General features: G+C 32.5%; 1 protein-coding gene across 2 annotated transcripts in view; it reads left to right on the top strand.

Annotated features, from left to right (window-relative positions):
* Med23 (mediator complex subunit 23) overlaps nucleotides 1-17471 on the top strand; it is a 41517-nt gene that overhangs the window by 4423 nt on the left and 19623 nt on the right. Inside the window, exons 5-15 of one of the 2 annotated variants that reach the window (XM_015501289.2) lie at nucleotides 18-129; nucleotides 1628-1726; nucleotides 2683-2784; nucleotides 3178-3247; nucleotides 4486-4598; nucleotides 6403-6498; nucleotides 7041-7058; nucleotides 12119-12319; nucleotides 14170-14313; nucleotides 15758-15903; nucleotides 16903-17148. In XM_015501289.2, coding sequence (XP_015356775.1) covers nucleotides 18-129; nucleotides 1628-1726; nucleotides 2683-2784; nucleotides 3178-3247; nucleotides 4486-4598; nucleotides 6403-6498; nucleotides 7041-7058; nucleotides 12119-12319; nucleotides 14170-14313; nucleotides 15758-15903; nucleotides 16903-17148 — 1347 coding nt within the window. The remainder of the gene's footprint in view (nucleotides 1-17; nucleotides 130-1627; nucleotides 1727-2682; nucleotides 2785-3177; nucleotides 3248-4485; nucleotides 4599-6402; nucleotides 6499-7040; nucleotides 7059-12118; nucleotides 12320-14169; nucleotides 14314-15757; nucleotides 15904-16902; nucleotides 17149-17471) is intronic. The other variant, XM_015501294.2, reaches the window with a different exon arrangement.

Genomic DNA, 17471 nt, shown 5'->3' with positions numbered 1-17471 from the left:
GTATAAGAGACAGATAGGATGGTTTGTGAATCTCTCATAAACTCTGACACTCTTGAATGGGAAAGAACACAGCTTTGGGCCTTAACATTTAAACTGGTTCGAAAAATCATTGGGGGCGTGGATTACAAGGTATTTTGTTTTTAATTATAAGAAGTTGTTTACAGACAAAATTAATTTTTCAGTATATACATCACACACACACACAATTTTTAAGTGAGAGAAACAAAGCAAGAACATTTACATAATGTGCCTATTTTAAGGATATAAGATTACTCTGTTTTTCCCAACTTTTCTCCATTTTCTTCTAAAATTCTTAAGATACAGGTAGCTAATATGTTTTTTTACAATGCAGTAGGGAAGTCAGAAAGCAGAATTTGTGTTCCTTCATGCCTCTAGTCTTCTAATGTTGTAATATAAAGAGCACAGAATAGGGATGTGTGGAACTGAGAATGGACGTGGGCATTAATTGATAAAAGAAACAAGCCCTGCTTCACTTCCACCTTAATTTCCCTTGGACTTATGTTGTTTCTTAACTAATATCCTCAGTTCTCTGCTCTTGACAAAGAACAATATACAATCTCTAGTTGCATTTTATAATATAGTTCAGGAGCTCTGTAGATGCAAAAGCCATTTTGCTTCGTGGAAACACTTTCGATATTGTTCTTTTCCAAAAATTGTCTATAACTGACCATATGCTTTATGTCTGCTTGTTCTCCAATCTGAAATGACTTATCAAATTATGACCTAACAGATGATTATTGGCTTAAATCATTATTTCACATAAAATTAATTCTAAGTAGGTTTTTTGGTTATTTGCTTTTTACTCAGGCTTACCAGTTTTTGCCCTCTGTTTACTTGTATGGTGTTTTATAATTATTCTTCTGTGTGTATTCCCTATCTTTAGAACTTGGAAACAGAATTTATACTCAATAAATACATGTGGAATGAAATTTCTTCTCTGTATGTCAGATAATGCAACTGGTAGATATGTGGAGATAAACAGAAAAGCTTTGTTGGATATGTTTGAGAAATTAGGGTATGTGAACAGTAAGAAGGGGAATAAAATTGCAATATTTTGAAAGCAGTGAGTAAAGAGTCATCTGCCAGAATGCTTATAATTGCTACCCACAGTTTCAGAGTGTTTTCAAGACCTGTTCAGATTCTTTCCTTTTCTCTTCTTGGTACTGGGAATTGAATCAAGGGCTGCTTTACCCCTGAGTTACATCCCCAGTGCTTTCCAAGACTAGCCTGCCTCAGCCTCCTGAATCACTGGGATTACAGGCATGCTCCACTATGTCCAGCATCTTCAAATATATTTCTGTACATTACATAAGCAAAGCTTTTTTTGACCTTTGTAATAGTAAGAAACTCCTCTAATGTTTTGAGGGCCAAAAAATTTTAATTTTTATTTATAAGTGACTTTCTTTCTTTATATTGCAAGATGATATTTTAGATTTTCACTTTGAAGCATGACTCTTCTCTAAGGTTAGCATTATGGACTTAAATGTTAACTCTGCTTAAGAAAATTTAAAGGTATAACCTTAAAAGGAGTACATAATCCTGAAACCTTTGAATGTCTTAGCTAACACTTGGATAAACTCAGTCTGTTTCTTTTTTCTTTTATCAGGGTGTTCGAGATCTCTTAAAAGTGATTTTGGAGAAAATCTTGACAATTCCTAATACAGTGAGCTCTGCTGTTGTACAGCAGCTGCTAGCAGCAAGAGAGGTAATTTAGACATGTTGAAATTCATTGATCATATCCTCAAAAAAAGCCTAAAAAAGTTTTGTTTGGGTCTATGCTTTTAAATTTATGAATTGTTTCATTTAGACTCCCACCAAAATTACTTTTATTTTTAAAGATGGTATTTCAATTTTATTAGATTTCAAAAGGAATTTTAAAATTTTAACTTAAGGTTTTTAATTGTAAAACAACACTATAGATATTAAAGTATTTAAAAGTATTATAACATCATCAGCCTATGAATCACTTAAAAGATTTTCTTGATTTGTAACTTATTTCATAAGAATTGCTATTTTGATCGATTGCTCTCCTAAATCTATGAATATTTAAAGCAGTTTTAAGGTATTTACTATTAGTCAACATTTCATTCTATTGTTTATTATTCTTCATTTTCAGATGTTCTTTAAGGGTTTTCCTTCATGTTACCACTGAACCCAATAAGTCTATGAAATGATATATCTTATTTTTTTTTTAACAAGTAAAAATTGTTTGTGTACATTGTAGAATGGCTGAATCAGGTTGTTCAGCATAGATTACCCCATGTATTTATATTTTTGTAGTGAGAATAGTCTGCTTGTTAACAGATAACAATATTGTTATTATAGTTACCATAATGTAACTATAATATAATATATTGTTATTATAGTTACCATAATGTATAACAGGTCTCCTGAATTTGCTCTTCCTGTCTAATTGTAGCTTTGCAGTTTGATCAACATCTCCCAAAAAAAGTAATTTAAAAAAATTTTTTTTAATTAATTTTATTTTTTTGGTGGTGGTGCTAGTGTATCAAACCCAGGGCCTCATGCTCTGCCACTGATCTACATCCCCAGCAAATCTTTTTACTTTTTAATGTCCTTTATTGTTGTTGCCATTGTTTTATTTAAAGAGCTTACATGTGTGACTAGTCAAAAATAATGTTGCCCTTTTATTTTTCTTAGGTTATAGCATATATCTTAGAAAGAAATGCCTGCTTATTACCAGCCTATTTTGCAGTCACAGAGATCAGGAAACTATATCCTGAGGGAAAACTTCCACACTGGGTAAATTTTATATTTTCCAAAATTTTAAAAGAAATTTTAATCAAAAATAGGTACATGTTATTATTTTTATGCTTATTTTTAAAAGTGTTTACTTTTATCCTCAGATAATATGTATTATTTTTTTGTCATTATGTGTTTCTTTCATTTCCCCATTGAACTTTTAACATAGTTTTTATGCCATTTGTTAAAAAACTATACAGTTACATCAAATGGCTAAGGGTTTGTGGTATGACTTGGTTTAATTCAGGGACAGATGAATAGGTAAATAATTGTTTGGAAGGAAAAAAAAAAAAACGAGAGCTAATCTTTGAGTAATTATCATGTGCTAGGCATTAATTAACTCTTTACATGTAATCTTGATCTTATTTGTCTTCTTTCTTTCTTTCTTTTTAGTTACTTGGAAACCTAGTATCAGACTTTGTAGATACCTTCAGGCCCACGGCAAGGATAAACTCCATATGTGGTAGGATTGTAATTTAAAATATACTAAATAGTACCTGATTTTTAGTGATCTGATTGTTGAAGAAAGCTGAAAGATAGTTTCTTATACATACATGTGTAGATGGCTTGTCATTTTAGTAACTCTCTAGGAGCTTAATAATAGCCTTATACTTGTTTTCAAGTACTTGTTGTGTTGTTTATAGAAATGAAAAAGCAACTATGTGGAATGGGTTTAAATTTCATATTAAAAGAAGATGTGTTTCCTGGTAGTTAGAAAGAACTTTGAATCTCTAGACAACTGGAAAACTCAGCAGACCTGTCCTTCTGTGAAATAGTCATGAGAGTATGACCCTTTGTCATTAACACCTTTGTCCTTCATTGCATTTATTTAGTTTTCCATTTTCTCGTATTTTGTTTTGATTCTCTGATCTTTTAAAAATAACCACATGGTATGGCAATCTATGTAGTGCACAAATCTACACCTAAGTATACTTTTTCTAAAAATTATGGTGGCCTTAGAGCTCTCTGAGAATATAGATCATATTTATTCTGTGATCAAGTATAGATCACTTCCTGTGAGCCAGGTACTATCTAGACACTAGAAATGCAAAAAACCCAAAACTAGATAGATAAGTCTGAGGCTTCTAGGTTCTATAACTGAGTGATCACTGATGTCATTTAATGAAGTAAAGTAGTTTTTGAAAAGGATGATGTTGAGTTATACTTAAGACATGTTGAGTCTGAGGCAGGCCTGTGGGATATTTAGGTGACAGTATTCATTTGTCAGATATATGAACTGATGGTCAAATGCTACATCTAAAGCTTCTAGGGACATCTTGCATAAAGTTAATCATATTGACTCTTGACCAGGGTTCTTAAACTTGATATAGGGCCATCTTTTAAATATTTTAAGCTTTTGTGCTACGCAGTCTTGCAACTATTCAACTTTGCCATTGTACTGCAAAAGCTGCTTTTTTTCTAGTAAAACTTTATAAAAAGAGATGGCAGGCTAACTTCTGTTGGACAAAATGCAACATTTTGAGTTTGGGAGACCTGTACAAATTGATCTTCATCCATCTGGACAAAATATAGGGCAAAAAAATATTTCTACACTTCAGTCTCTTTAAGACATTTTAAAAACCATTTTTAAACCAGTACCCGGTTCAGCATATATAGATATTTAGATATTTGTGGAGTGAATGAAGGACCTGGCACTGCTATGTTCACATTTACTTTAAGACATTTTTGTGCTACATACAGGCCGCTGCAGTCTTCTACCAGTTGTAAATAACTCAGGTGCTATTTGTAATTCATGGAAATTGGATCCTGCAACTCTTCGTTTTCCTTTGAAAGGCCTTTTGCCATATGATAAGGTATGTTGTTAAATATAATTAAACTTCTGGTCCATCTAGCAGTATTCATCTAGATTGTAAGATATGTGATGCCATCATTGTCTCTTTGTGGTCTGAACAAGTAAATATTGTACAAAGATTTATGGTTTTTCATGTTATTCCATCATCCAAATATATTCTACCATTTATGCTGTTTTATTTGTGCTTCTGTGGTCTATAAATACTTGAAGATAGAACACACAAATTTTAAAGTGATTCTTAGACTAAGGCCCTATATTAAAAAAGTAGTATCACCAGGATTTGATTATTCCTAAACTATTACTTTAGTGAGCAAGTCTTGAAGATTGGACTGATTACTTTTTTGGGGTGTAGAGTTGCTCTTACAACTCTTATCCACAGTAAACCAACTCTTGTTATAAAATCTTCTGCATTAAACAGTCACTTTGACTATTCTGTTTAAAAATGATCCAAGAAATCCTTTAAAACTAGTACTTGAGAGGCTGGGGTGTGACTCAGCAGTAGAGCACTTGCCTAGCACCTGCGAGGCCCTGGGTTCGATCCTCAACACAAGGAAGGAAGGGAGGAAAGGAGGGAGGAAGGAAGTAAGTTTATATGCCCTTTTTGCAGATATTTTACTATTAAAATGAAAAAAAAAAAGGATCAGACTCTGGTAGCTGGGGTGCAATGAGAGACTACGGCCTAATAGGAGTGAATTTACAAGAAAAGAAAATTTCAAGAGATTTATTGTAGTAACTATTGCTAAGGGTTTTTTTGTTTGTTTGTTTACCTCACAATTATAATGGCAGAAGTTTTAAAAGATTTTCTTAAAAATCAGTACATAAAGTACTCCTTCCTTCCTTCCTTCCTTCTAGCCAAGAGACCTATAAAAAATAAAACCAAGCTAACAATATGCAAATAATACTTAAAATAAATTTTCCATTTACTGTATTAACACATTGTCTTCAACAAAATAGACATAAAAAATGATGTACTCTAGAAAACTTACTCAAAAAACAGTCTGGCATGCATGGAAGAGTTAGAATAAACTTAGAATGAAATCTTCCTAAATTATTATATTTAATAAATGTTAACATTTTAAAATTAATATATTTTAGGTATAGGCCAACTAAATTAACAAATACGAATTTATCTATATCTCTGAAAATTTGTATATTTAAGTGCCAAAAAGTAATCTTGGCAATCTTATTAGGGAACCAGGAGATTGATCCTTTTATATTCAAGGCGTATTGAATAAACTTTCATGTTAGTCATTTGGAAAAATGGCTGTAAACTCTGAAAAATATTTTACTTTTAAAATGTACCTTTTGGTATTAATTATTGTAAACTAGATTTGGTTTTCAGAAATTTTGTTTATATGCTTAGAAACTTTAGAAAATTGTGAGGTTTTCACATAAAGGAAGCAAAGATCTCAATGATGTTTCTCTAAAGAGACATCATATAGGAAAAAAATTTTTATAAATTGACATTGTGAGACTCTAAAATTGAAAACTGTTCACCTTTTATTTTTTCAGGAAAGTAGAGGGGGATTACACTAGGGAAGGGGATTAAAAGACCTGGTATCTTTATCTTTACCCTCTGTATGACCTACAGCAAGTCTCTTCTCCGTGGTTTTTAAATGAATGGTGGGAACAGATTGACTATAACCACTAAAATCCTATAATTTTTTTTTTCCACTAGATTCTGCCTACTGTGGGAAGGTAACAAGTGCCATTAGAGGATTTTTTAAAATCTCATTTTCAGATCATTTGCATTAATGCTTTATGTTTATCTTGAAGCAATAATTATTTTTTTATTTTCTTTAAAGGATCTATTTGAACCACAGACTGCTTTGTTGAGATATGTATTGGAGCAGCCTTATTCCAGGGATATGGTCTGCAATATGCTAGGTTTAAATAAGCAGGTACTGTACAATGCTGGAAACTTAGTAAAATCTGCATAGAATCTGCACTATTCTTTCTCTTTTCTTCGCTATAGCTAACTGAGCAAAACAGTTAAGAACTCTTTGGTGACTTTTTTTAGTATACAGTTTGTTAAACAGTATATTGTTTATTATTTATATATTGCTTTAAAAATGTTTAAATTAAAAAGGAGATTTTTTTAAAGTTGGTTTATTTTGCATTGCTTTTTTTTCTATAAGGCCAGTTTCAAGTATACCTTTTGCCAGAGAAACCTACACATGACTTAACCAAAGTTTTTTACATTTTTGTTTGTTTGGGTCTCTATTTTTGTGACCCTGGTATCTTCAGTGTGGCCTCCTTGCTGATTTTTTTTTTTTTTTTTGATGTGTGTTTTGTTGGTTTTGGTGGTTTAACATGTGGGAGGGTTTGTGCTGACTCTGGGTTCCTTGAGGCTGGCCTCATAGTCACTGTTTTGTCTTTTCTTTTTTTCTTCCTTTATTTTTGTTCTGTCCTGTCTTGTCCTGCCCATCCTCCAATGCTCTAGACCTTGAACATTGCTCAGGTATGTTCACAACCTTACTGTTGTATTGTGACTAACGATACGCTGGCCGCTTTGTAGCCACTGATTCCATTTAGAGAATACGTGTATGGTCGGGGCTTGAAATTGGCAGGACCATGCTGAGACCAAGGCCACTAAAAAAAATAAAAACTTCTTGGGATATGAGAGTTATTTTTGGTGGATGGTTTTTTGTTTTTGTTTTTGTTTTTTTGGTGTTTGTTTTTTTAAATATTCTTATTTTTTTGAGAGACAACACCTGGCACTCAATAAAGCCTGTCACTTTTTGATGGGTTATTTTTCCTTCCCACTCCATTTTAATATTTTCATAATTTAGAGCAAAAGCTAGCCTGATGGAATTTTCAGAGATCGAAAGATTTGTGGTAGCCTCTATCTTTCCAGGCTATTAAAACAAACAAATAAACAAACAAAAAGAAAAACTTATGTTGCTTTGTCTTAAAAACAAATTTAAATCAAAACAAAAAGAGATAAAAGCACTTTAATAGAGCTACGCTGCTTTTAAAAGTTGGAGTGGTAAACTTTATACAGGGAAGTCTTTTTTGGAAACATGGGGATTGACAAAGAAATGTCACACTCTTAGGTGACCCCACACCTCTTGACAAACACCCTTCTTTGTCAGTCTTTGCCAGATGTGTCCTCCTCCTAGAGTGGGCTCCTCTCAGTTGCAGCTCACTTATGGTGGGGGAATAAACACTATGGCCATACTTTACAAGCCAAACTCTTATGCAGTCCCAAGTCTGTTCCAGGACTTTTCACCTTTGAGATTTTAATCAAAATAGTGGTTCCAATTATTTTTGTTAAAAATTTTTGAGCCCAACATATTAAAATAGACCAGCTTTTTTATTTTAAAAAGACATTCTTGTTCTAGGTTATATAAAATAGCGTTACTGTTTGCAATACTATAGTGAAGGTTGTGCCAGTGCTTCCATTTATAAAGCCCTATTTTTAAGGACATATAGCTTGGCCATAAAACTTGCTCAGTGTTGAAACTTTGCATGCCAAACCTCACCCTAGTAGCAATATCTCTCTTATTATTTTAAGTTTTTTCTTCTGAAAAATTCACCAAGTTTCCTTGTTTGGAAAAGCCTTTGTACATGTGAAATTGAAACTGTTTCACCACTAGAGTATCAGATAGTTACCTCAATATAATCTGTCAATTTAACTTCGTAAATATCAAGTTATTAGTTCTGGTCAACTTTTACTTGAGTTAGAGGTAAGTATTCAGCTAACTTTGGAAGAATGCTAGCATCATGCTATGTCATAAAATAATTTTTGCAATGAACTATAAGTCATACTCGACTCAGTTTTTTTACAGATTGGTGGATAAATGTACCCATGGTCATTTGAGCTGAAGTACCTTACCCCAGATATCTTTAGCTATCCATACCTTTTTTTCTTTTGGGGGCAGCTCAAAGTGTAAATTGACAAAACAATTCAGAGAAAAGTATTTCTGATCTGATTATTTCGATAACAAGTTTCAACCTAAAAAAAGTTTATGACTAAGACATAAATCCATAAAAAATAAAGTTTATAATGGAAATGCTGACAGAACATTATTAGTATTGGTCCCACTGTAGTGTAAACATTGTCAAAAATTCACAATTCATCAGTAATTGTTTTCATAGGAAACTGTAGTGAGGGGACTTGTAGATGGAAGATAATATGCTGAATTGACTTGATATATTATTTTTACCTACTGGAAAGAAGAGTACAAAATAGAACACACAGTATAAGAAGCTTATGATTAAAAATAATCAAGTCTTCTTATTATATCTTTTATCATTACAGAACTATATCCTGTACTACACTTTCTTGTCCTTTCTCTGGTAACACAATAATTTACTTAAAGCTTAAAACTTTTTAAAGACCTGTCCATATTGCATTTTCCAGTAGGAATTGGGCTATATTATTCTAAAATTGGTCATATTCAGAAGGTCATAAATAGCCCAGTTCTATGACTATCAGGTAGTGTTGGACTTAAATTCACAGTAAAACAGTCTTGTTTTATATATTCAAATGAGAGAATTTGTATTTTTTTTCCTACTGAATAAAAGCATCATAAATCTCAGCTCCTAAAGCTTATACCTAGTGGGTATGAACTCTTAGTACCATATGACAGTTTATCTCAAACTAATCACTCAGTTTCCATTGGAAGTTATTAACTGGTGTAAGAATCTGATTCTGAATGGTAGTTTCTTTGGTTAAAGCAGAGAATTGATAAATGACACTGAAAAGAGATTTTTCCCTCCCAGCTTGTCCTGAATAGATATTGCTTTAAAATTGAGAAAGAATACTAAAATAATGATTTAGAATTAAGCCCTCCTAAGTACTGTACATTAAATTTGCATTGCAAAAGCAGTACCAGAACTGTAACATGAAAAATGTCAAGTGCCTCTCAGTACAGGATATGAGATACTAAGACGAAAAACATTATAATTTACCAGCTTAAATAGGGTTGGAAAGAAATCAGGGATATAGGTAGAGCTTATTAATGCTTTTGCCTGGTTTTTAGTTGTTGTGAAAGCTGAAACTTTAAATAAAGTTCCAGTATAATTTGGGCTATTGTGAAGAAATAAAATTGTTTTTAGATTTAGATATTCTTATTGTTAAAACAGTTAACTAAGTATACATATAAATAGTATGCAAACTAAAATACTAAATTTTATATGTCAGTATTTTGAAGGCTTACATTTACCAACACTTTCAGGAAGCAAGATGTACATAACTATAATAGGAATAGTATCTATTGACTTGCAGAATTATCTTACCCTAGTGATTGATAATTAACTTTTATTCATAGGTCATTAAACTGCCTGGAAAATATTCATTTGTTCCTCGTAAAAATGATGTATGGTAAAGTCTTAATTTTTAATGTACTTATTTTTTAATAATTATTTTAATTCAATTAGTTTTTAATAATTTAATGTACCTGTTTTTAATAATCAAAAACTAAAAATTTATTTGAGAATAGCAACATAGATCATTTTATAGTTCAGACCTTTCTTTTTGGATATTACCAAAATTGTCAGAGAAACAAAGCAACATGTCTTAGACTATCTTTGAAATTGTTTTGAGAAATATCCTTGGTTTTAACCAAAAAAGTCTAGGAAATTTATAGTTGATCCTATTGGATATTCTACTCCCATCAGATAATAAGACATGAGGTACCACAGAGTTTTCTGTTTGGATTTAATTCTTAACAGAAAAGTTAGGGATAATCTTGAATAATGGCATATATTGAAAGACCATCAGCTTTAACTGTAACTGTATATACATTGTCAAAATTTTAATATTTTTGGTTTTTCTTTTTAAATTATTAAATAAATGACTTATGATGACATGCCTAAAAACATGTAGGTGACAATCTAGTTTTTAAAACAAATAGCTAATACCAAAAAGGGAAACTCGAAAGTGACTCAGGTGTTAAATACCAGTTTTATTTACTTTATACTTTTTTCCTGAAGTAGATTGATGGATGACCAACATGAATGGAGAAATAGATGACAAATTATTTAGTTTCCAAACTAGAAGCAAATTCCCATCACTAGTGAAAAATTCCTACTGGAAATCCTGGCTTTATTTCTTTTCACAAATTTTCCTGACTCTTGTATACTTTGAATGATCTCACTCTAAATTTGTGTTGTCTGACACATTTCTTAGGTTGTTGGTGGTTGGCAGAACTAGTGAATTTCAAGCCCTGTACACAGTAGTTTTGCATGCTGGTTTAAGAAATAGTCTGTAGTGTTGTCTGTTGCACTTTGCCCTGCTTCATAATGACAATTACATTTGGAGGAAAAGTACTGTAGTCTCAACTGGTGGTGTTAATATTGCTATTTGTAAACCTGTAATGTGGTTGAACTGTGATCATGGCATTGTGTTTTTTGAAAAAAAAAATATGAAACAACCATTGATGCTTACTGTTTGGGGTAGATGTTTGTTTTATTTGCATGTTTTAAAAAGTGCAGCTATATTGGAGCTTTACAATTTGGAGCTGGCAAAGAGCATGCAAAAGAGGGGATGTGATTCATTATGTTTTGTTTATTTCTAAATTTGTCCCCATTTTGCATTTTTTCTCTAAATTTGAAGAAATCATATCCCTTTTTCATGGCAAAAGAGTGATCATTTTATCTAAAGTCTAGAGGAAAGTTATATTAGTAATTATATTCTCTAGAAAGGCTTTAAACAGCCTGCTACTAAGTCATACAGCATATTTGTAAAGGAAAAATGAAGTGGCTTTTAAAATATGGCTTATCATACTTCTTTTGGTAAAAATATATTTTTAAAATCACTTTTTAAAAAACAAACCTTTTTGCCTCTAGAAAGGGAAGTTGCATTTTCATTGTTAGTGTTTAAACTCAATTCTTTTTCTTGTTTTAGACTTTAAAATGGTCTACTCTAAAATTAAAGCTGCATTATGTTTGGCTTTCAAGGGGGAAGAGCAGAGGTTAATTTTTGAGTGTTTTTTTATTGTGGAGAAAGTTTCCATTTTGGTATCAGGATTATTCTATTCACTGAAAAACAGTGAGTAATCTGTCAGCTATTTAAGTTTACCTCAGTATTCAAAGATAGTGTAAACTTGTAGTGGTTATTTTAAAATAATAGATAACACATACTGGTTTATTTGCTCTTTGTCATTATTTGATCCTTGAAAATTCAAGGTTTTAATCTTTTGAGTTAGATTACAAAACTAATACTGCTGGTTTTATTTCATATGCCTTTTAAAATGTTTTTTTTTTTTCAGTGAAATTTTTGGACTGTGCGATGCCCTTTGTCAAATTGAAACAATGATAATAATAATAATAGAAGTCAAAAATTAGTAGCAGTCTGTTTTGAGGGGAAACTTGAAAAGGATTTTTTCATGAAACTCATCCTCTATGATAATGTGACATGGTGCAGCTTTAATATACTAAATCTAACCTTAACTTCTTAAGTTCAATTTCATTCCATGCTTCTCGGCCTCTTGTACAATTAATGCCCATTAACTGGTTACTTCTGAAACTAACCGGGAGGCTTTTGGAATACTGTATTTAATCTCTGCCCTACAGCACAAGCAGCGCTGCCCTGTGCTGGAGGACCAGTTGGTGGATCTGGTGGTTTATGCCATGGAGCGGTCCGAGACCGAGGAGAAGTTTGATGATGGGGGAACAAGCCAACTCTTGTGGCAGCATCTTTCAAGTCAGCTCATTTTCTTTGTGCTTTTCCAGTTTGCCAGTTTCCCACATATGGTCCTTTCTCTTCATCAGAAGGTATGTACCAAGTCTTTTAGTCAGAGCCATCATACCTGTTAATAAATATATTTTAGACTGGCATGGGCACTACCAGCAATGGCAAAAGTCAGAGCCCTAATTTTTGTTCAGTTCAGCACTTTTATGTTTTTTTAACTTTTCACTTTCTTGTCATTATGAAAACTGGATCCATTCATTCATTCTGCATATTCACAGTGCAAGGACCAGGGGATGAAAGATGAAAAGCTACTTTAGTACCCTCAAGAAGCACCTCAGTAGTGGGGAAGATACATGTGTGAACAAGTTGAGTGTAATCTATTAGTTGGCATCATGGAAGCATGTTTCCCTGTGGTAGGAATGAATCATCCCTAGTAAAGCCCTCTATCAAAGAGAGCTTTAAGCTAACACTTAAAGGATGAATAGAAATTTGCTAAGAGGAAAGATAATGAAGGTTTTCCTAACAGTAAGATCATCATTTAGAAAAGGATAAAGGTATGTAAGAACTGAAAAGAAGACTGTGAAGAAGGAAGTGTTGATGTTATGAGGAAGGCAGGGACAGATATAGAGAACTTTATGCAGCCCTGGGAGCTTAGAGTTTCTTTTGGTAGCCATGAGGTGGGAAATGGCATCATATTTAAATTGGAAAAGTTACTGCTAATGGCCCCATGAAGAAAGATGGTAACCTGGACATGGGTGGGGTCAAAAGTAGAAGCGATGAAATCAGTAAAGAGATAGTGCCGTGGGCTAGGTGAAAGATGCTGAAGGCCTACACCAGGATGGAGATGATGATCCAGAGATCACATATGCTGAGGAGGTTGCATAGGACTAGGTTACTGACAGCAGAGAGTGAGAGGCGAGGCTTGCCTCACTGGTTTCCACTTGGGTTACAGACAGAAGGCAAGGACAGTGAATCCAAGAAAGTAAACACAAGTGGAAGAATAAATTTGTGGGAAGAGCTGGTTTAAGCTTTAAAGTTTTAGGCATGTTGAATGGGAATAAAGTAAATATTAATGTCTGTAACGTTTCTGTAGCGTTGATTGTTTGGAAGCATATCGTTCATAATTTCTTTAACCACCATACCCCTATCCCTACAATTAGTTTCTGTTAAACTCTATAGTAAGAAGAAGTATTTTTTGATAACCAGTCCTTAAAGATTTTAAATTTAAAACAAAGATCTTTTTGTATAATAAATGATGTTTTGATAAGGTATTTTTAATAAGAATTACCCTATATTGAGCTTGATTCTCATGCATACATGATCAATTTAATTATGCTCTAAAACATTGAATCTTTAATATGCATAATTATTTTGAACAGGAGACTTGTATTATCATAGTAAAATAATTTATCCAGCTTTTTGTGATGTGTCCTGAATTTAGACTGAAGAGATACTTAACACCAAAGTTGGATATTGAATTTCTAGTATAAAAACCATGTGTGTGGTCAGCTTTTCATTGCTATGCCAGCATGCTTATAAGGAGAAGAGAGATATTTTGGCTCACAGTTTCAGTACATGTTACCTTTCAGCCTGCAGCAAAGCAAGTGTATCATGATTGGGAGGAAATAGCTGAGGAAACCTGTTCATCTCATGGCACCCAGGAAGGGGTTGAGGACCTAGTATCCCCTTCAAGGGCTCACCTCTGTGATCTAACTTACTTCTTCCACTAGGTGCACTTCCTAAAGGTTTCACCATCTCCAAAACAGTGCTATCATCTGGGGACCAAGCCTTTAGCATATGGATTTTTAGGGTACATTTAAGATCTAAACCAGTATACCAACATTTCTCTTCTTTTTTTTAGGGGGGGAAACCCACAACTTTCTACACCCGACTCTTTAGCTGTGTGTACATTTGTACTTAACATCTTTTACAGTTAGCAGGGCGAGGACTAATCAAAGGCAGAGATCATTTGATGTGGGTTCTCCTGCAATTCATTTCTGGAAGTATTCAGAAAAATGCTCTAGCTGATTTTCTCCCTGTCATGAAGCTCTTTGATCTTCTCTACCCAGAAAAAGAAGTAAGTTTTACTGAGTAGTTAACAATGTGATGAGTGAATAATTACATCTAATTTATATTTAAGAATTTTACTATAATTTTATGAAAAGAACACTGGATTTGGGGGAGTTTTTTCTCTTTATTTCTGTAAATAACTGTGATCGTGGATTGGGCATTCAATCTCTTTTGATACTAGTTGACTTATTTAAAATAAAGAAATTGAACTAGGTTGATTCTAAAAATTTATTCTAAATCGCAATTGAATGTGTAGTGTAGCAAGCATTTGTTCTACATTCAAAGTTTTAAAAAGTACTAACATAAAAGCCAGATACAGTGGCACATGCCTGTAGTCCCAAATACTTGGGAAGGAAAGGAAGATAATTTGAGCCTGAGAGTTTGTGACCAGGCTGGGCAACATAGCAAGACCCTGCCTCAAAAATAATAAATACAAATAAAAGGCACTAACAGTGTTAATCTGTACACATCATTGAATGGCCAGTAACAAAAGTATCTATTAAAATCTATTTTTTCTTTGTCATTTGAGCCTCAGTACTCCCCACCCCCTGGTCTATTATATAAAATATTTGAGTAAAATATGGTCTATTTCTGTGGTTGCCATTCTTTAGAAACACTTTTTATGGGAAATTTTAAATACAAAAGTAGAGTAAATAGAACAGTAAACCCTCATGTACCCATCACCTAAAAATACTTTTATTTCAACTTTCCTCCTTTTTTGTTAATTCTAGACAATTTTAAAGCAAGTTCTGGACTTCCTGTTATTGTAGTCATTTAATATTCAATATGCTTAGTGATAGTCATTTAGATTTCATATTTCTTAGACTTTTATATGTTCCAAAAAGAACATATGCTTTCAGGAGGCCCAGGGAAAGGTTGAACAATGACTACTAAGTTGCAGTTAGATAGGAGTAAGAAGTCTTAGTGTTTTCTTGCTCAGTAGGGTGTTTACATATCTTCTGTTTTCTCTTCAGATCATATAATTTTTTTGCTTTTTTCACAGTAATGTTTTTACAGATGGTGATTGTATACTGTATATCTCAGAAAGCTAGAATGAATTTGAGTATTTTACCCTGAAAAAATGATCAATGTTCAAGGAAATACGTTTAACCTGATTATACAATGTATACAAATATCAAATATCACATAGTACTCTACACACATTTGTGTATGATTTTTGTGTTTTTATTTACTAATTAAAAAACAATTTAAAAGAGCATTTATGAGACTTAGAAATTATATTTTCAGTATATTTATCACATTTAGTAAGATTTCATATTAATGTGTTTAATTTTTAAAAAAATAAAAATTTTTAAATGATTTTTGTTTGAGAATCCTTTGAGATAAAAGGAAAAGCTTGCCTGAGAACTTATGAACTTTTTTTTTACTTTGTTGGCAAGTTTAAAACATGCAAATAATAATGTTGTTTGTTATTAATTGTTATTTTGCAGTGTATCCCAGTTCCTGATATTAACAAACCCCAATCAACTCATGCCTTTGCAATGACTTGTATTTGGATTCATCTCAATAGAAAAGCCCAAAATGACAACTCCACACTACAAATTCCAATACCTCATTCACTAAAGTTTCACCATGAGTAAGTTATTTGTTGTTTGATTGTTAATTTTCAGTTTACTAGATAGTGGATTATAGGCTAATATGTATGTATAGGCTAAAATGGTTTCAGTATTTGTGTGAAGTTTGGAAATGCCCCCTACTCAATGAAGGTTAGAGTAAATATTTAATATGTATGTCAGAGCAAGAGAAATTGACCAGTCACTGCATCAGAAAACAACTAGAAGATTAATCAATCCTGCTGTATGCTTAGCTGAATTTAAAAATTTTTTAAGACTGATCTTTGCTTTTACATGTTTTACTTTAAAGTTTTTTATTTAATTGAATTATCTTAGCTGTTATTATTGTGAAAATATTTCAAAATTTCTCAAATGCTTTGGATTTGAGCATGATCTGACAGGGACATCTTTCACTCCCTGAGCTGACAAGACTGATGGAACTGATCTGGCTGGCATGGCTAGCATGCTCCCTATATGTCTTCCAAAGGTAGGATGACTAAGAGAAAGTGTCCTTTTTAGATAGGACAGTGCTTCAGTGCAGGGTTCTAAGAATAGCTGAACTTCCCTCCTAGAACTTTTTCTGAAAGGACTAGTAAATCTCTTTGTAAGAGACTTAGGGTAGTCATACTCAATGCCTCATGTGGCTTTCATTTTACAAAATACTGTTTCTTAATGATACTAATAATGAAGTCATATATTATGTTTAAGCAGATAAATAAGAAATAGAAGGCTCGTTAATGGACTTGTTGAGTTAGTTCTCTGAAACAGCCTAATCCACTGCTGTATACATAGTATATACTTAACAAATATTATTAATTGTTTAAATTTTAATCATTCAAATTTCTGAAGTGTTAACCAAACTTGTGTGTATGTCTACAGTATATTTGAAAGAAATTATAATACTTATGGTAATAGAGATAGTATTAGTAGACAGTTGCATAAAACTGAACTTTTAAAAAATTCATGTCAATTTCATGGAAATTATTTATATTTTTTCCTGTTTAATGAATGTGAATTTTTAGGTTCTTACAGCAGAGTCTGAGAAATAAAAGTTTACAGATGAATGACTATAAGATTGCCTTGTTATGTAATGCATACTCTACAAATTCAGAATGTTTTACATTACCCATGGGAGCTCTGGTAGAAACTATTTATGGAAATGGAATTATGAGGATACCTCTCCCAGGAACAAGCTGTTTGGCTTCTGCATCTATAACTCCCTTACCAATGAACCTCCTGGATTCATTGACAGTTCATGCCAAAATGAGGTATATTCCTTTTATTTAATTTTTTTGCCCCATGTCTGGGAATTGATACCAGTATAGGACAAACCTTGGTTTCATGATTGTATGTATGTGTTTTATGGTCAGGCACATTTAAAAAATAATTAGATATATTTTGATACAAAATGAATGTTAATTATATAGGCATTCTAGCATGTACAAATAAATCAAAGAAAATAATTGCTCATAATCCTTCCATAAAAGATAAGCATTGTAGAATTATTTTGTATATATTGTTAGTCTTCTTTTTCCTGTGGATAAATACATGAATTTCTTTGTTTTGCTATTTTTGTTGTTGTTGTTGTTGT

Source organism: Marmota marmota, unplaced genomic scaffold (assembly GCF_001458135.2).
Source record: "Marmota marmota marmota unplaced genomic scaffold, marMar, whole genome shotgun sequence".
Taxonomy (NCBI): Eukaryota; Metazoa; Chordata; class Mammalia; order Rodentia; family Sciuridae; genus Marmota; species Marmota marmota.
Note: the sequence above shows the minus strand (reverse complement) of the source record. Positions and strands in the feature narration are given on the sequence as shown.